General features: G+C 42.5%; 1 protein-coding gene across 1 annotated transcript in view; it reads right to left on the bottom strand.

Moving 5' to 3' along the window:
• Nucleotides 1–258: 258 nt before the first annotated feature.
• The window catches only part of uroc1 (urocanate hydratase 1), a 32,238-nt gene continuing 11,925 nt past the window's right edge, over nucleotides 259–20,571 (bottom strand). Inside the window, exons 6-20 of the mRNA XM_039771585.1 lie at nucleotides 19,067–19,128; nucleotides 16,834–16,900; nucleotides 16,535–16,678; nucleotides 14,004–14,092; nucleotides 12,705–12,767; nucleotides 12,427–12,606; nucleotides 12,152–12,249; nucleotides 11,627–11,699; nucleotides 11,111–11,232; nucleotides 4,766–4,836; nucleotides 4,552–4,650; nucleotides 4,363–4,462; nucleotides 4,196–4,277; nucleotides 1,216–1,315; nucleotides 259–649 (exon numbers count right to left, since the gene is read on the bottom strand). Of these exons, the coding sequence (XP_039627519.1) occupies nucleotides 509–649; nucleotides 1,216–1,315; nucleotides 4,196–4,277; nucleotides 4,363–4,462; nucleotides 4,552–4,650; nucleotides 4,766–4,836; nucleotides 11,111–11,232; nucleotides 11,627–11,699; nucleotides 12,152–12,249; nucleotides 12,427–12,606; nucleotides 12,705–12,767; nucleotides 14,004–14,092; nucleotides 16,535–16,678; nucleotides 16,834–16,900; nucleotides 19,067–19,128 (1,491 nt within the window). The 3' untranslated portion in view covers nucleotides 259–508. The remainder of the gene's footprint in view (nucleotides 650–1,215; nucleotides 1,316–4,195; nucleotides 4,278–4,362; nucleotides 4,463–4,551; nucleotides 4,651–4,765; nucleotides 4,837–11,110; nucleotides 11,233–11,626; nucleotides 11,700–12,151; nucleotides 12,250–12,426; nucleotides 12,607–12,704; nucleotides 12,768–14,003; nucleotides 14,093–16,534; nucleotides 16,679–16,833; nucleotides 16,901–19,066; nucleotides 19,129–20,571) is intronic.

Raw genomic sequence — 20,571 nt, 5'->3', positions numbered from 1 at the left:
TGAAAAGAAACATTTAGTGAGCAGAGAGCGCATGTGCAATGTAAATCAAATGGGTGTCATGTCATAAAACAAGAAGTGCAACCAAGTGGCAAATCACTTATCATCAGCTTTCACACACAAGCTTTCTGAATCCTGCCAACAGAAGTGGAGTGAACCATGCCAACCCTAATACTAAAAAGGAAGCCAACCCAGATTAGAAAAAAACAATAATATGAAGTAAAATAGTAAAAATATGAAATGATTCAGGACACCAGGGTGTTATTTAGAATCCTTACATTTACTTGAATGGGTGACAGTGCAGTCCTGTCAGTCTGCTTGAACTCATGTCAAGGAGGAGCTGGGCACTGGTCACCATAAATACAAATGAGAAAGTGCAGTTTGACCTGGTAATACCAGTAATGCGAGGACAGTGGAAGGACACGTGCACACACATGATGGGGGCAAAAGCACTCCAGGGAACAGAGGAATCGCATGTCATTCACTCAATCAAGAAAGGATCTTGTTAGCCTCAGAAGTGGAGGGCTACATCCAGGATGGCATCATCTTCCACTTTATGAGGCAGAGTCACACGTAGGCCGGCATGCTCCTGCATTGTCTGCTGGATTGTGTTGTAGGCATGCTCATTTCCTGACCAGCAGCGTCGTGCCACCTGGAAGGGGAAAAGAAAAGTCAGACACAAGGTGGAGCAGTGCAGCTTAAAATGGACAGAGTGGAACAATAGTGCCCCGTTTTAGGACAGGACAAGGAGGACTTGAAGAGAAAGAGTGGAGCCTGCTAGGCACCAGTTAAGAGGGTTGTTGGTCTTGGGTTTAAAATTGGAACTGCAGTTTGTGTTCTTTAATTGTTGTCTACATATTTCCCCACAAGTGTTACAAATGCCAAAACCGTAAGATGGCTACTTTTATATCATAGGGGTTGATCACATCCGAGTGTGGGCCATCATGGAGACTTTTAGAGTATCAGGTAAACAGATTTACGTTTTCTATTACCCAGAAGCGAGTTCTGTATTTTAATACATTCTTACTTATCATGGCGCCAGACCTCTGTACTACTATTACAACAATAGGAATGGCTTCTTGTATCTGGGGTCTTGAAGTGACAAAATGAAATCCACCATATCTTTTAGCAAGAAATGGCTAAGACAACAAATCAATAAACCCCAAATACCACCTTCACCCACACCAGCAGACTTCTCTCCCATTCTAGCTTACTCACGCCATTGGCCACATCCCAGTTCAGCATCATCTCAGCCCGATTGGCTGCTGCTTCAGAGCCATCCAAAACCAGACCAAACCCACCATTCACAACTTCACCCCTGAAAAGCAAAATAAAATGATTAAGGAATTGTTCAGAGATGCCAAGATTCCAAACTCTGCCTTGCAATCAGTGCAAGGCTCTGAAACCCAGTGACCCCAGTACTGGTACGAGCAGCATGAGGGGAATTACTACATTATATGTATGTATGAACAGGAAGTTAATTTGAGATATCTGGAAAGGCATGAGGGATATTTTAAATTGTAAAGTAGAGAAATGAATATGATACTCGGATATCTTGAAGAAAGTTTGTTTCTTTTTTTAAGACTAGGGAGCTTCGCCCCCTGCTCGCTTTGCTTGCTAACCCCCACCCCCGCTCTACATGCCAGCCACTTCACGTCTCTGCCGCTCACGTATGTGGATGTTGATCAAACAAGAAATCTTAATTCTGATGGATACGCCTCTTCATTGGGAAGAAGCACTACTTGTCCAATTTGTGTTGCCATCAGGGAAAATCTACAAGTCTCTGACTTAAAGTTTAAATCTGAACAATATATCTCTTTTCGCTGATTTGTTATTTCACCGAGTAATAATTTCTGTTTGTTTGTGCTAATGCGATCTTTACTATCCTTTTTTTGAGACTTTCGAATTTTCATACTTCCATTATCTCTAACCTGCTCTGCATGTGTACCGCGCCAATGTTTTTGAATTTTTTACGACGTTCTACTTTGTCATCTACTCTTTGTCTTTTATTTCTTGCCCCGAGCGTGGTTAAATCTCTTGGCACAAAGACTCGTCTCGCGGGACATGAAAGTATCTCTCTGAAAAAGTCACGTCTCGTCTCTACTCCAAGATTTTTTTTTTTTTTTTATATAAACAGAGAAATATCTTAAAATGTATTTTTAAATAAAATTCATGATATCCTGAAACACATTTCCAGATATCTGAAAAGGACCAGACACACATTAAGATATCACTAAAACATTCTGAGATATCTAAGAGAAAGTATTTGAAACATGAATCAATATGAAGTGATCTGAAATACATGTTAAGACATCTTAACTCAACATCTTGCTGCTTTCGCATATCTCCCCTACACTTCAAGGTATCTTAAGAGAGACAGGAAGTCACAATGAAACCAAAGGCAATTTTATAGGAAGCCATTTTGAAATATCTTCACTCGCAGTTTAGACATCTCATAAGAGATACAGACTTACTTTAAGATATTTCAAAACATATTAGAGATATCCCAGGATTGCACACAGTGTAAGTGCTATTTGCTAGATATTTAAAGGTTATATTAACTGTTTGTCTACATGTTACTGCCTAGTCTATGGGAGGCTCTTATAACCTCCACAAGTTTGTATATTCTAACTATGTCTTGTTTGTCCGAGTACAGATTAGTCTCAGTTAGTGACCTGCCTTGCCATGTGTAAAGTATGGAGGGCACACAGTTTTAAACTGCGCCTTAATGTGCCCAATAGTAAGGAACACAAAGTCCTCTATTGAACTTGCAGTGCCGTACTGAAGGCAATGTAAAGCATCTTTAAGTTTAGTAAAAACTCATGTTAGACAAGAAAAAGTTTAGAGCAGAGACATTTTCCCCAATGTTTTGTCTTTTTGTGTGTAACATCCTTTTTTCTTTATTCTTGTGTAGACTGTTTGCTCTGAACTTTCACTAAATCTTTTAAAAACACATTTTTGGACTACGATTTCCTTCTGCGCGTGTTTGACCCATGATTGATCCTGCCTTACCTACCAGCAGCTACACACAAGAACATATTTTAAGATGTCATAAATTACATGGGAGATATCTTGAAATCTATTTGAGAGATTTTAAAATGAAGTGGAGATATCTAGACATAGACCCAAGTTTCAGATTTCAGGAATTCTTAAAATAAGATTTCCTCAAAGCATTTCCAGGTATCTTTAAAATGTATTTTGAAATCTCTCTAAATGTTCATTTGGCTTGCCATATGTGTCCCTCAACCTCTTCATTTAAGTGTCTCTACCCAGAATCTGCTTCTTCTATTATTAGGTACGAGGGGAGCCAAATTCTATCTTGGCAGCAGTCGGCACAAACCAAGAATGGACCCTGGACGGGGAGAGCCAGTCCCATCACTGAGCCCAGGCACCGTATTCATTCGAGTCACCAATGAACCTCCAAGCACGGCCTTTTGCCAAGGGATGAGATGAGAATAACTGGAGGAAACCTCACGTAAAGAGGAGAAAAAAAATAAAATGTGCCCCTGAGCGGGGATTTGAAGGCCATGTGCTGGAGACCTCCCAACAATCCCACCTTCTGCACGGCTGTACCTTATGAAGCATTTAGTCATTGTGCTTGCTGTTAAAAGGCACTATAACAAGAAAAGGACTGACAGCATGGCAAATGCTCTGTATTGAGTTGTGTCCCAAAATAATAAAGATGACAGCAATGTTTAATACTTGTGAATCGTTCATCTTACTGGGTAATTAACATTTTGTTTGAAAGCTGTCACACATTTTGCTTCTAGGATATTCTGCTTATTAGTTTTGCTTTATAATACATCATCCCTCACGTCCTCCTCCAGCCCCCTTGAAATTAACAGAGAAGATTAAAAAGTTATAATATGACAGGCCTGGTCTAGAATTTTTCCAATGCCTGCATGCAATACGCTTCTTTTTCTTTCTTATTGTTGTTCTTTCCTCTATAAAGTCTCACTCTCGCCACCATTCACCCAAAACCCCAATTCTTCTGGTATTGATAAAGTGGTACAGTTGTGCGAACCCTATGTTAACACGGACTGATTTGCTTCAAATAGTGTCTGCTCTGTAGCAAGGCGAACGTTCTGTGGCATTCCTCCTTTATTTCAAGATGGCAACCTTAATGGGTTAAATTAGAGACAGGGTCAGAGCTCAGACACGAAATCTCATTACATAAAATTGTTTTGTTTTATCTTACCATCCAACACCCCCTCCGTTATGAAGAGCGACCCAGGTGGCTCCTCTGAAGGCATCCCCTACAAAGTTGTGAACGGCCATGTCTGCCAAGAGAGGAGCACCAGTGTGAGTAAAGCCCTGGCCTTGGTCAAGGAGTAACAGTCCCCCACGGACAATCTGCCTGTTCACCTGCACAGAAGGCCGATCCATCATAGATGTTGGAAGTTTCTCGGAAGGGGCTGTCTGTCCCACTGACGTCATGGTGGTCTCTGCTGACCACTACTGGAGCCTAAAGTGAAAACCATATAGTCATTTGTAAGCTTCCAGTTCTCAAACAGTTGGCTGCCTCAGACACATCCCAGTGAGAGAAGTTCCTACCGTGATCCGGCCGTCTGCCACAGCCTGATTGATGGCCAGAGCAATGGAGACACGACCCTTCTGGTCTGAATATAGAATTCGAGCCTGCGAGCCCACCACCTGTAGTGTAAAACACAGAGGCCTGAATGTCCAGGCTGCTCATTCACACCAGTTTACAGAGTGGGCAAATGCTAACAGCCCACCCTGTTCCACTTATGTGGACACTTTCACATACCAGCTTGTGTCTGCCAGCCTCTTTGATCCAGTGGATATTATCACTGTACTGCTGCCTCACTGTGCTGGACACTAATAAAAATGAAAGGGTCATTAGAAAGATGAGGAGTGGGGTGGTGGGGGGGACTCAAAGGTGGGAATACTTCAATCCAAGATGATGGACACCGGTTATTATAAAGCACTTTCTTATTTCGAATTCATCCAGTACAGTATAAGTAAGGTGAAGTCAGGCAGAACATAGTGGAAGTTTGGAGCGGCAACTGAAACTGGGGTTTGGGGGTCAAAGAATTAATGGTGACTCATCTCTGATCTTTACAGTCCTCTTGTAGCACCCGTAGCTTTTTGACCACTTTTCATAATAGGAATCATAACTTTGGCATTTGAGATTCTGTTTTAACCTGGTTCAGGTCCTACCCTTACTGACAGATCTAATTTACTGAAAAATGTAAGCGTCACACAGCTCCGATTTCTCAATGTGTCTCATGAGGCACAGTTTTAGTTCCTCTTTTGTTCCTTATCTAAACGCTCCTCCTGGGATCTGTGGTTTATGGTTTTCAATTCTATTTTTACACAATATACACCCAAATATAACTAAGCACCCATCCCACTGGTCCCTTTCGCCCTTTTTGATAACCTGCTTCTGAGATATTAAGCATGAGATGACATCTCACTTTATGTTAAATGAGGAGAAGACTGAGAGAATGTTGGTGGGCAGCTTTCAGAGAGATCTACAAAGACCCCTTCTGATACAGTTCATAGTCTTGGGGTTATTTTTGATTCCTCATTCTCTTCTCAGACACACAGTAACCGTATTCTGCCATCTGCACAATTTTGCCCGTCTCCACTCTAAACTTACTTTCCATGATGGAGAAATCCTTATTCGTGCCTTCATTACCGATCATCTGGACTACTTCAATTCATCATATACTGGTCTCTCTGTCAAATCACACAGTAAATTGTAACTTATCCAAAACGTAGCAGCCATACCATGAAATCTGCACATAAGGTATTGAACCCCTTGGAAGTTTTCACATTTTAATTGAATCACAGAACATTTAACTTGGAAGTTTTTCGCACTGATCAACAGAAAATGACCCTTCACTGTCAAAGTGAAAACAGATCTCTGCAAAATGGTCTAAATTAATTGTAAAAATAAAACACAAAATTGATCACATACTGTAAGTATTCAACCACTTGAATATCAGACCCCTAAATCCTCATTGGCTTTATGAGTCACAGAATTATTTCAATGGAGATCAACAGTCTGGGGTTTCCTTATCTGGAACGGCCAACTTGTGGTGTGTCAGTATGGTGGCCTAAACTACAGAATGACGATGCAACAAAACTCAAAGCAACTCCGTGAAGAGCACAAGTCAGGAGACAATAAAATGTCAAAGTCCAAATGAATCAGTTATTAAGAAACGGAAAGAGTATGGCACAGCTGTTAACCTGTTCAGAGCAGGCTGTCCACAAACACCAAGTGATCGAGCATAAGATGGCGACCAGTAAGATGGCAGCCATCAAAAGACCTATGAGAACACTGAGATACGAGCTACAGTACCTGAAACTGGAGAGGCTGTGCAGACAATAGCTGATGCTCAGGTGCTTCACCAGTCACAGCTTTATGGTAAAGAGAAAAAAAATCAAATACATGATATCTTAATAGAAGAGACAAGGAAGACTTGTCTGGAATTTAATTTTTTTTCTCCAGCCGTCTGGAGTTTTTTGTTTTTTCTGTCCACCCTGTCCATTGGACCTTACTCTTATTCTATGTTAATTAATGTTGACTTATTTTCTTTTCCTTACTGTGTCTTTTATTTTTCCATTCTTCATTATGTAAAGCACTTTGAGCTACTTTTTGTATGAAAATGTGCCATCCATCAAAATAAAAGCCATGTTACACTGCACATGATCAAAAACTCACCATCCTCAACACGGAGCATGGTGGTGGAAACACGCTGTGGGTATGCTTTTCTATAGCAGGCCCCGAAAGACAGGACGATGGATACAGCAAAATAAGGGGAAATCCTATGGAAAACCTGAGGCAGTCGGCAAAAAACCTGCACCTTGGGAGATTTGTTTTCTAGCAAGACGACGACTCCAAACATACAGCTAAAGCTACATAATGTTAATGTCCTGCTGTGGCGGTGTCCAGCTCTCAGTCCAAGTCATAATTTGTGGCTGGACATGACAAAGGCTGTTTATTCACAAGCCTCATGCAATCCTAGACTTGCTGAAGCCAGACATACAAAACATATGGCTGGAGACAACCACGAGGGAATTTTGCTTAAAAGTAGGTGGGGACAAGTAGAGGACTCACTGAGTGAGTAGGGCCAACGACTTTGAACTGCAAAGATTAGAGGTGCTCTTGTTAACCTGATCTGACAGAGAGCCAGCTTCCGATTACGATAAACTGTCTACCGTCACAAAGTCTATTATGCTTAAAAATGTGTGGCACGTGTGCAGAGAGCACATTTAAAAAATGAACATAACCTGATGCAATGAGAAGACCTTTCTGTAGCATCAGACTATATACTGTATTGGTATTTGATGGCATCAATGGGTAAGTGGTGTCACACACTTGCGAGTAGGAGACAACTATAGGTCCTGGGTAACTGTAATACTACACCAGACCAGGGGGTGGCAGAGTGCGCGGACTGCAGACCATTCCCGGGAAATCGCCAGGTTTCAGCACCTCTGATGACGTCACTTCTGGCTCCGGAACCTCTGATGACGTCACATCTGGCTCCGGGATAGGTTACATCATTTCCTTCCCCAGCTCTTAAAACCACCATCTTGCCCTCAAATATTCAGTTCTGTTTTGGACTCAGTCTTGTAAACATCTGTTCAATGATTTCAAAACTTTTTGTAGCTGGTATATAACATACGGGTGGCTGTCCAAAACCTTTATGATGTCTGGAGACTCATTCTTGTTACAATGGTAAACGTGGCCAATACTTTGTCATCAGTGCTGTGCCTGCTCTCTGGTAGTGTTGGAGTCGATGCAAGCTGGAAAGAATTGGCAGCTATTTTCATGGAAATATGAACTGCAAAATATGCATTTGAAGTAAATGGCGTGTCACACTCCTTTAAAAAGGACCACCGTAAAGTGAGCCGAGAACAAAGAGCCACAGGAGAAACAGATTTCAGTACTCAAAACACCTGAATCAGCAAATCTGCCTAACACCAGTAGGTGCACTGATGAGGCTGTTTAACATCCTCAATCTCGCTGAACGTCCAAACGAATAACTAAAGAAATCTGATAAATTTTGGAATAAGCATATCAATTGAGGAAGCGGATTCTCTCCCCTCTTTTTCTATTCTGTCTGTCTATCTTTATTTATTTACATATTTGAACTATTATTAAAGTGCTACTCTGCTGACCTACTTCTCTCTCTCATGGGCGGGGGTTGATTTGTTTTAAACCAGTTTTGTTAAACTTGACTTGCATGTATGAAATGTTTTTCGATTTTAATAAAATAAAATATTTAAAAAAAAATGTAACTTTACTGTCTAATTAGAAATGCAAACATGCCGTGACAAAATGGCTGCAGTGTGTGAACACGTTGTGTAGCCTTAAACCACAATGCTGATCTAAACTCTATTTGCTTTTATGTCATATAGTGATACAACAGTTAAAATGACAGAAAGATATCGCAGCAGACAGAGGCATTTCTCAAACGTGTGGAACCCAGTAGCTGCAGTGGTCTCCAGGTGTGTCTGTCTGTCTGTCTGTCTCCACTGTTGCAGCACTTATTACAGCATTCAAATTCATTATTGTGCCACTGAGCTCCTGAATGGAGAACAGCAATTTTACCTTTTTATTTTCTCACAACGTTCAATCTCTTTTGCTCTCTCCCAGATACCCCAGCGGCAGTTTAAAGATGCACGGACTGGAGTAATCAGGACCAAGCGTTTCAGAAAGAAGTCCAGTAGGTGTAGCCTTTTGCAGCCCAGGATTCCGACGCTATTCACTGCATATTCTTTAACAAGTTGTCCCAGACGTGTGTTCTCATTTGAGAATTGCGTCTGGCCCTGCAAGACTACATGTAACCTGACAGAGCTTGAGCAGTTTGGCAGAAGAAGGAGTCAAAATGGCAGAGCTAATAGACGCAGACCCCTGCACACAGACCCAACAACAACATTTATTTATATAGCACATTTTCATACAAATAATGTAGCTCAAAGTGCTTTACATGATGAAGAAACAGAAATAAGACAAAATAAATAAGAATTAAAATAGGAAACACTAATTAACATAGAATAAAAGTGAGGTCCGATGGCCAGGGAAGACCGAAGAAAAAAAAAAACAAAACAAAAAAAAAAATCCATACGGCTGGAGAAAAAAATAAAATCTGCAGGGGTTCCAATGCCACCAGACAACCCAGACCCCTCTAGGCATTCTACCTAACATAAATGACCTCAAATCAGTCCTCATGGTATTTAGGGTTCTCATGGAAGAACTTGATGATGACGGTCATGTGGACCTGTCATGGCTGCCAAAGGTCCATCTGCTTAATACTGACTTGAAGGGGACAAATACTTATGGGCTGAATTCTTTTGTGTTTTATATAATATTTATATATTAGCCCATTTAGCTAACTTTTCAGAGATCCACTTTCACTTTGAATTAAAGAGTCTTTCTGTTGAGAAGTGTAAAAAAGTCTAACAAAACCCATTGTGATTCAATGCTTTATAAATATAAAATGTGAACACTTCCAAGAGGGTGAATACTTTTTACAGGCACCGGACTGTCCCAGTTCTTTTCCAGTTATGCTGGCTTACTCTAATCACTCATATTCAATTTATTATCTTCTTATTATTATTATTGTAATGGCTCTCACCCTGATGGATCCCTCAGAAGTACCTCAGGATTAATTGACTGTAGTGAAAAATGACTGGAACTGGGATGTGAATGTCTGAAGGCTTCTCTAGTATTATCCTAAAGCCATTGACATCCAGACAGTCAATTCTGGCCAGCAAGGGTTCTTATTCACTGTGCAGCTGTGTAGTGGGCACATCGAAAGGACTGGGGTGAGAGAAATAAATAATATATATATATATAAAAACTGCAGCTCTCCACAGCTGCCAAGTAGGGAAGCGGATCGGAAGGCTTAATCCAAGGATGTGGCAGGCTGAGTCAGGCACTGAGGATTAAAGCAGTATAAAAATTCCACAGCACAAACCTTATCAGGCCAACCTACTGAAAGAGAGAGCGAGAGTGAGCAGAAGAGCAGCCAGGTGGACATCGGGACAAAGACGTACAAAAGATGACACTTCCCAAACACTGCACTGCATGCTCACCTAGTAAAGCATTCAGACTTCAGCATATCCACAAGTCACTCCGTTTAAATGGCCTGCGCAAGCTAGGAAGCATCACACCTCATTAACCTGCAGATCACAGACCCTGTGACCTACAGCTGGATATTCACCAAGAAACCTTTGACCCTTTCCAGATGCTGCTCCAGAATGAATGGCATGGGGAGTAAAATCCAGGCATCCATACATGCTGGTATTATGGTGGCACAAGTCAAAAAGCTAATTAGGAGGCTTTGAGGACAATCCAAACCTCCCTCCCCATCTGCCCCCTACCCACACAATTTTGGGTACCAGTCGTGAGCTCCAGCACAGCAATTTAAACTGCCTTGAGTGATAAATTCAAGAAATTCTCATTCCCCACTCCTAACTACAAGATGGACATTCCTTTCAGTCAAGTTCTTCCTTTGAAATTGGAGTGGTTAAAAGTATCCACTGCTATAAATAGTTTTATAGTGCCTCATAAAAGATTTGAGCCAATCTGCCTTAGGGAGCCTTCTAATTGGTCTCAGAATCTGTTCTTAATCAAGTGGCCTGCTGGCTTGCACACATGTCTCACCTGCGCTCTTTGCTTCAAGAAACAGCTCAAAGTCTTGTAATGGCCTTGTCCACATGGAGCAACATATCTAGTTTGCTAAGAGACACCTGTCCAGTATGTTCTGCACATTATGGAGGACAGCCTGATCCCATACTGCCCAATTCTGTCCAATACTGTGATCTTACTCAAATGAACTGCTGTTTACTTTACATCACTGCATGATGAAGTCGGATCTCATGAAGGTGCTGGAAGCACCTTTTGGCAGAAAGGAGAAAACAAACAGACTGTACACCCAAGGGGGCCACACTTCCTCATGCTTATTTTCTCCCAACTTTAGCCCTATAAGGGAGTAGTGATATATGCATTAATGTGTTGTGGTGACCATTGTGTCCCACTACCCACACACCACCAGTCCTTTATGCCAGACCCTGCGGCCACAAACCAAGAAAGGCAGGGCTTACTCCCTCTCTCCCAATGGATCCTCAATCCTACCTTCTCCTCCACTGATCTCCAGTAAGACGGCAGCCGCGATGGCATCAGTCACAGCAAGGTCCTGGGGGTCCCCAGAAGTGCACACCCAGCGGAATGGCCCGAACCCCAGCGAGAATATGTCTCTGCAAGATTTCAAAAGAATTTGTGCACATTAATAAGCGGCACATTCCTTCCGGTGTTTGTGCTGGCGGACTCCTCTGCTTTTCTTTCATAAAGCCAAGAGTGAAGAATTCAAAACATGCCAGCAAACAAGCAAGGGCAATGCGACTCTAATGAGGTGGAGAGCAACAAATATGGCACCAGAGCCTCCCCTCCACAGGAGTCCTGCATTATGTCTAATAGAAATACTTGCAATCGGGGCTAGCCACACACCTTGGAGAAACCTGGGAATTCTGGGTGACAGGAGAACAAGCCAAGCAGCTCAATGAGGCTTTCCTTTAGCACTGGAGGGAATCACCCATGGCTCAATGACTTCACACCACCCTTGGCAACAGTCCCATAAAATGCACTACATACCCCATGATATGCTGGACGTATGAAGGGTACTTGAACTCCGTGGTGCCCGCACCACTCTTCTCCACATCCGCACCTGTCCCAGAAACAGAAACATGACCTTACAAATCTTATCAAAGCGACAGCAGCTCATGATCGACAATAAACCCTGGAGGTAATTTTGTCCATCTGGATGAGACTCTACAGGTAAAGCATCAGATCTGAGACAGATATGTGGGGGCGTACTTTGGAATCCAATTGCTCCTCGTTATATTTTTTTTTTTGTGTGAGCCAACTTCATTACTTGTTCCTCCCCTGTTAAGCCATCCCATCTTGGCATCAAAGTCAAAGCAGAAACAAATCCTTATACAAACACACCCCCAAAATATCCACTTTGACTCCTCATAAACGTTACACAGTAGCCAAGCATTACCAACATCATCTGGCATGTGACAGAGTAACCATCCTATTAATAATATAAATGGACATCTCAACAGGGAGACTTACCACGATCAAAGAGTATCTCCTATTTCTGAATCAATGACTTACCCGCTCTCTTTGCTTCTAGCAAGAATGCATTGCCATAGTCCCAGAAGAACATGCCCATAGCAGACAGTTTATTAATGGCAGCCACTTGTCTCCGGAGACTGCAGAAGGAGGAGAGAAAGCCATTACTACAGAAGCCCATTTTGACCACAATGGGAGCAAGGTCTTGTTGGAATTACACATCCTTTAAAATCTTAAGGTGGCCAAAACCAAGAAAGTCCAAACAAAGTCCACATATCCCACTGACTGCCACCCACTTTCCCAAAAGGGTCACTTGCCTCTCCTGCACCAGGCTGCGAAATTTCTTGGGATCTTCATGCATCATCTCCTCAGCCTCTACAATGGTCAGCTGCACTGGAAAATAACCACCACTGAAGGGGTTGTGACAGGATGTTTGGTCAGAACCTAAGTCCACCAGTAGCTCTCCATTAGTTTCGCACTCTGCCCACAGCCTCTCCCTGAGGGCACAAAATTATGGGTACCATCATGGACACAGTCTTCCTACTTACCACGAGGGGGTCAATATCCGATGACCAATTTCAGATGTTTCTCTTACCAGAGGTCCACCACATTCCCATGGTAGCCTAAGCTGAGGATGGTCTTTTCCTTCCTGGCTTCCCTGTGGCAACACCAAAAGACACTGGGTTATCGGGCAGCACAAGGACCAACAGAGCCTGACAATTCCTCCATTCAAGTAGTAGGCAATTTGTAAAATATCAACAATACTGTCATTTTTCCCCACAAAGATCTCTGTGGGAGTCTAATGCATTCTGGTGGGTGAAAGGAGTGATGGACTGAAATGAGCAGCTCTAGTTTTTAACTTTCTCCTCCTCTCATTCCCATTTTCTCAACAGGTTCTTCGTTTAGTGGAGAAACTGCCACCTGAATTCTAAACTCACAGGCCAAAATGTAGGTTTAGCTTTTGTAGACTGGTAGGAAAATTTGTGGCAAAGAGGGGGTCATGCTGATGACATAAGGTGAGATGCAACTCCAGCTTCACAATAACATTAATCGGTTTTCTCCAATTTGGGCAAAAAGAACAGTAACCATTCTATCAAAGCACTAGTGCCTTCAGCTTGGACAGAAATCTTCCAAGAACAAGATAAAGAGACACGTTCTCCAAATCCCCAAATGACTCACTCTCTTGGTCAGGTCAGGCTGGGGAGCATTCAGTGGTACAGAGCGTTGCCACACCCACCACATGATGAAACAGCTCGACATCCTGGTTATCAACCCCCCCTGCCAGACATGCGGTCCAGTCCACCCTCCAGAAATGTCCCTCTTTCTGCCACAGCCAGGTGTTACATGCGTGTCTCCTTGGCCTGGTCCAGACACTCTGGTCCTCAAATATGAAGATCCTAATGAGATGGATCACCCTCAGGGAATCGGGCCACATAGCCATAGTGCAGTAACTGACGCTCCCTCACAATGCAGGTAATGTGCCTCATTCGGGACTCCATGAGCAACACAAAGTCAAACCAGCGGTACCCAAGAATTCTCTGAAGAGACACAGCACCAAAGGAGTCCAGTCTTCATATCAGGTCACTGGATAGCATCTATGTCTTGAAACCAAATAGCAAGACAGGAAGCACCAGGGCTCTAAAGACTTGGACCACACGCCACACACCCCTTTTCCAGCGACCTCATGAGCTCCCATGCTCTCCCAATCTGTCTACTGACTTCATGAGAAGAGTCACCAGAGACATGAATGTCACTACCGAGATAAGTAAACCTCTCGACAAGGTCAACACTCTCTCTGCAGACAAACACACTGCTGATGGCTGTGCCCAAGAGGTCATTAAATGCCTGGATCTTGGACTTAACATTTTTTCATACAAACAACAACAATACTAACCGGATTCTCTGAACACAGATATCCAGATCTGCAGTGACCTCCATCAGCCAGCCTTGATCAAGCCTCTTCTTTAGCGGAGCATCATCCACCTGCGGAATCAAGAGATTGGCAAAAGTGGAGTTTGCTAGACAGGCCCTAGACTTACTGGCAACTTCAGTGTCCCAGGTTACCCAGATTCGATGCCCTCCAAATAAATGTCCTGTCGGTTTCATCTTGGCTCCTTTTTGGCTCTGCCCCAACCTACCCCGGCTCCCCATCATGCTTTTGTGCTGATGCTGTAATGACCAATTTGATTTATTAATTAAGCAGACCAAACAGGTCTTAATTTTTGAACAGAAATGTGGTGGAGGTCTTTCTTTCTGAACAAAAAGAATGATCAGGACAAGCGTAGCGCTGAAATCACCAACATTTTGAAACGATAGTCTTGCTGAATCAGATGTATAATACGTACAAGACTGGAGATAACTATGAGTGAAGTTGGCTGAAAAGTGGGTGGGTACAGTTAGATGGTTCAGGAAGCTTTGGATTGGTTTAGAAATTACATACTCGGTGAACGTGGACCTCTTGTTGACATGGCCCAGCCAACAGCAAGCCTGTGGTTACAATGGATAAAATGTTGATAGCAGAAAAAGTGTCCTAAAAACATACACTAGTTAAACAGTCACATGTGGATACATTGAGGGGGCAGCTTAAAGGCTCAGATAATAGTAATTTCATGTCGGAACACCTGAGGGCGCTGTTAACTGATATCTTTTCTCTGTGTAGACCAGAAGACCGACAACCTTAACATGTCTGACGTCACTTCCGGCACCCACCTGCCTAGACCATCTACATGACGTTTATTTTCTTTTCTCAACACGTTTTAAACCCGAGTTTTGCTCTTAATATACGGAGTTGGCCTTCAAGTGCCCCAAAACTCTTAGTTTGTCTCTTCTTTTATAACATAGAGGTGCATATCATGTGTACAGAGGATAAATTGCAGATTTTAAAAAAATAGGCGTAACGTGTTGTGCATAAGCACAGCCCCTCACCTGCAATTTTAACTTAGTTACAAAGTGATCAAAACTCTCATTTATATCCTGCATCCTCTCATTAAACTTTTGTCCCGCATTACCTGTGGGCATGACAAATGCCAGCGGCAGCCTGTCTATGAACTTAATTTAAACTTTAGCTTTACACCGTGCTTTGTTTCCGAAGTAGCGGCACTCATGAATATGCTTGTACAGTATATGTCACTCGCTCGCTTCTTATTGTTTCGCTGCCTTCTCAATTGTATAATGCATGTTTTCTTCAGCGCTTTTTGGAGCTCTTCCTGGTTTTCTACACACTGCGTTGACAGTCAGTTCACGTGATTACGTGGAAGGCGTGATGATGTCACAAGAAACTCCGCCCACCATGGCCATCGAGCTCAACTCCATTACATTATATGGAGAAAAAAAAGCTTCCAGTTATGACCATTATGCGTAGAATTTCGAAATGAAACCTGCCCAACTTTTGCAAGTAAGCTGTAAGGAATGAGCCTGCCAAATTTCAGCCTTCTACCTACACGGGAAGTTGGAGAATTAGTGATGAGTCAGTCAGTGAGTCAGTCAGTCAACCAGTCAGTGAGGGCTTTGCCTTTTACACAAAGGACAGTGACCTCTTACACAAGTATACAGAGCTCTGTGTTCCAGAAGGTTCAAGAACACAGATGGAGAGTCTTGAAGCATATGGTAAATAAAGGCCATGGCAGAAGACGAGTGGTCTTCAATGGATCATGGGGAGAGACTTTGTGGGACAGTAGAAGATGACTGGATACAAGATACTCCTTCCTAGAGTTGGAACTGTCATTGTTAAACACACCCTCATTCTTCTCTTAACTGACATTTGGGGTGTTCCCCAATGTTTTTTTGAAATAAATGAGAGAGAAGGGAAGGACCAGAAAACATTATGGATACAAAAAATACACAATTATTTGACTTGGAAGAATGAAAGCACTAACAAGTCATTAAAATCAAATTTCATTATCGGTTAGGCCTGGCTGCTAATTTCAAAGTAGGTCAGGACAAAAACCTGCATCCACTGGAGACCCCCAGGACTGTAACTAGGTACCCTAGACATAGACATTTAGCCACCTTGTCATCATCCTGCCAATTTCAATGATCAGTAATGGCGTTTATAAAGAAGGGTGGTAGCTCAACAGCCAATTCTTTCATGTGAGGAACAGTCATATAACACAGTGGTTCTCAACCTGTGGGGCGGTTTCTCCTAGGGGGGCATGAACTAACAAAAAGGGGGGCACGAAGATGTGGAAAAAAAAAAAGAAAACAAGAATCAAAAATATGAAACAAATTAACTTAAACTACATTCTGACACTAGAACAATAAATATAGGAGTTAGATAAATGTCGATATAAGTTAAGTAGGTATAATAAAATATGCATCTACATTTCAAAAAAATGTTAGAGGGGGCGCGATTAAAACTCTTATGGAAACTCAGGTCTCAAATACTTAAAGGTTGAGAAATGCTGCTATAACTGAATTATGTCTTACCTCTGCAATGACACCAATGCACCCAACAAGGACTGCTGCTTTAGCCTGAGCACCACTCATGCCCCCAAGACCAGCGGTGACAAATACCTTCCCACTGAGATCACTGGAGCCTAAATACCGGCGCCCGGCATTCATCACGGTCAGCTGCAATGCAAGAGAAAGCCATCACTAAGCTATAGTGATCATGGGAGAAACAATATGGCTCTCATACCACCAAGACAGCAATCAAGAAAAAAAAAAATTAAGGCAGAACAGCATTATGCCAAGGCGGCCATTCACTAGGCCATGCATCGCCTTACCACCGTCCCATGAACAATTCCCTGTGGTCCAATGTAACAGTAACTTCCCGCAGTCATCTGCCCATACCTGTCATAAAGAGACAAGACATGTTAGAGGAGGCCCCTCGGAGAAAAAGCTGTATAGGTTGAGCAGCCCTAATCTGAAATTCTTGGGAGCACACGTAGTGGAGATATTTTTGGATTTTGGAGTATTTGCATATACATAACAAGATATCTCTGCATTTCCCTTGCTGCTCACTCCTTCTCCTGCACAACATTTTGGAAAGGCCGCGCATTTTTCAACGTTTTGGTAATACACCCACAATTCACAAAAAAGTCAACCAGAGAACATGCACCATTTCGATTTTAAAGGGATATTAGAGGGAACATTTGTTAGAGCGCCATATAGGCAAGTGAAGTCAGGTGTGGAATTTTCCTCTTACAGCGTCATGTTGGACATTTTTGAGAATTTCAGAGTAAGGATGATCAAATTGTAGTAATATTCATTTAGGATTTCGTTTTTGGCAAAAGGGGGGTCTTCAGTCGCATTGTCAGCCTCTGGCCATTGAAAATGATTGGGGGTGGCGGGGAATATTGGGTTTGACCAGTATGGCCACATCGGTATCAGTAAAGGAGATGACGATGGCCTCTGTAACTTGAACCTTGGCCGTTTCCCTTTTATGGTTACCAATCCCTAACTCTACTCTGGTTGAATCTCAGCTGCTTGTTTAAAGAGATTTCTTGCATTCCACATTCCTCTGATTGGTCTGAACATTCAGAAAAAGGCTGTAGGGTAACAGCAGTGTGTCTGTGTACACGCACATGTGGCATGACTGCAATCAACTGGCATTAGGTGGTGAGAAACGAGGACCCCCCTGCACCCTTGCCCACCTGTTAAAGATCATTAGCTGTCTAGAGTACCGGGAGTAGGCAGATCAATGAAACAAAACATGGCTCTGTGAGCGGACCTTCTTCACCAAGTCATAGGAACGTAAAACACGCAATGAGATCCATAGGAATCCCATCAGTTTCAAACTTGAGAAACAAGAAATTACTGAATTAAAAGCCAATTAACAGAAATGAGTCTCTCAAGACTGATAGGGAACAAAGACGCTGAGCCAGTGTGGCCATCCAGGTGTAGGTGCAACCTTTTATTAAGCATCACAATGCCTTACTAGGGTCTGTTGGGATGGCTAAGGTTATTATTAAACGAATTCTATTTATTTTCACATACTTCAGTGTTATTTCAACAAAAACAACCAAGGGACTTTTTTGGGAACAGGGAATGCTTAAAATGTTTTCCAGTTTAATGAATCGTAATTAGGTTATGAAAATTCACATTATGAAGTGGTTTTTAGGAACTAATTAGTTCCTCAAAGCAAAAGATGCCTGTACGCCTCTCCTATTAGCACCCCCCTGTCCAGTGAATTACAATGCAGAAATTTAAGATGTCCGATCACACTGAATGTCACTGCTTCAAGTTGTAACTACTTGGCTCATATTTTAATGATTATAGAACGACTCACAACCAAAAAGAAGGTAGCCTGAATATTTTAGGTTTGTAAAAAAAAAAAAATTGACTATACAGTACATTGTCACACACAGTTGATGGACTTGACCCAATTTTGTTGTTACACCAGGCCAAGGATTGGCAGTGTGCACTAAAACTTTTCTCCTTCCCCTGTAGATTCACAGAAGGAAAACCGACTGAACCTTTCTTCCAGTTCCTCCACAGACTTGACGGTCACCCCATCCACTCCTAATCCTGACCTCACTTCTGGAGGCAGCTGCACTGACCCGCCTCTTCCTCCCCGCTTCCTATAAAGCCTCCATCCCCTTTGTATTTTGTATGTCCCCCCGTATTGGACGCGGTCTAGAGAGGCTTAGCTTTTGTGCAAAATGTCTTTGCAGCTTTCTCAGTTCTTTCTCCAGTATATGGGGTGGTTCCCCAAACCTTTTCCTGGCTCTGTGGTTTCTCATTACAACATATATACACAAAGCAAGCGAGGAGTAATCCTTGATTGACTTGTACTTTTGACAGTTAAGTACACTCTATATCTGATACTTAAAACTTCTACTGGAGTAGTCTGCTCATGGGCAAATCTTTCTTAAAAGCCACTTTCCAGGAGGGTAACTCTACTTTTATGGAGGTTTTACAGTTTGGTACTTCATAGAAAACACAGAGTTATACCGTTTGTCACAGCATGCATGTTACCAAGGGGTGAGTAGCGCCAGGTTTACATTCAAAACCTACATTGTGACTCCCATGGCAAACATCTTCTCATATTCACTTCTCGATGAATAATTTGGGATCACCTGCAACAAGAAAAATGAAAGTGAACACTGCATATCCAAGCTCAACAAAGTTCAACCATATAGAATCAGACCCCAGGGAAACTGATCCCTCAAATCTTCAAAAGGAGCCAAGCCCACCTTTAGCGTTCATTTAGCCACCCAAAATAGGTGAGAGTGGGCAACCCTTTAATAATCACCTTAAGTTCCATCTTCTGATGAGGAAGTGGACCGTTTTCAGCACTAGGATCACCCATCCTTTCAATCTCTAAACCCTCACCACATTACAGGGTTATAGGCAGCCCAGACTATCCTGTCAACATGAGGTACCACGCTTGTCTAATTGGCATACATTTGTAGGAGCAATGAAACTGGAGATCCAATACAATGACAATGAGTGAACAGGAATTCACAGAGATTCCTGAAGCAGTTGGTCCACAGTGGTAACCTTTGTCCTGCTCGGTCACCTGGGACAGCAATTTTTTTTTATATAACAAGTACTATACATGTATACCCGTAGAGCAGTCGGATCCAGGTGATAGAATAGAACACCAGTTCCAAGGTTGTGCCACCTAGAAAATCTAAGAAACCAGTTAAGATCAGCAATAAGGTCAAGCATCATAACCTGAATCTTTGGAATCAAACTGCAATGTTTCACCTTGATGCCTGGGAAATGAAGCAGGCCATCTACTGAAGTGCACATGACTGGAATCAATAGCTCTAGACACTGAAAATGACAACATGGCCAGAGACTCCTAGGGAAGAAACCTCAGTGTATTCAACTCGAGCATTTAAAACCACCTTGATTATCAGGCAGGTAAAACAAGGAAGCAAACCAAAAGGAGGTCCAAAAATAGATTCTGCAGTGCTACCCTAAAAGCAATGAGCTCTTGGATGCTATCAAATGATTAACCAGGGCCCTCAAAATCCTTGGGTATTTGAACTGGCAGTAGCCACTTACCTGTGCTCAGTCTCCTTGATGCTTCTGCTAAGACTTCTAGTTAAATGTTTCTCATGCTTCCAACATCAGGCTTTTGGACTTGCAGTATCGATTTTGTGAAATAGTTCATAATTGTTGGTGTACTGCCTCCTAAATACCCAGCAGCTTCTCTATAGATTTTCATGAACACACTGAAGATGGCTGCCACCACAGTCAGTTCAAATTCTCACAACCAAAGCAACTTACAGCTCACTTTTCACTGTCTGCCCGGATCAGCAGATGATATTTTACTGTTCAGCCATCAGAGCTGCTCATGAACCTCACCCTGCTAATATCAACTGGGTAATCACACTGATGGACAGGATGTATAAAGACCTGACCCAAAGAAACCTTGCAAAGATCAGCAAAAATCAAGGTCACCATCATTGGTTTATAGTCGGGATATTTAAATTTACCAATTTAAAAAGCTCTAGGAGGTATGCCACCCAAACCTCAGACTAATCCCCGTTCTGAAGATGGTGTCCAAC

The sequence above is a fragment of the Polypterus senegalus genome, chromosome 12 (genome assembly GCF_016835505.1).
Source record: "Polypterus senegalus isolate Bchr_013 chromosome 12, ASM1683550v1, whole genome shotgun sequence".
NCBI lineage: Eukaryota > Metazoa > Chordata > Cladistia > Polypteriformes > Polypteridae > Polypterus > Polypterus senegalus.
The sequence above is the reverse complement of the archived record's forward strand: the minus strand, read 5'-3'. Positions and strand labels throughout refer to the sequence as shown.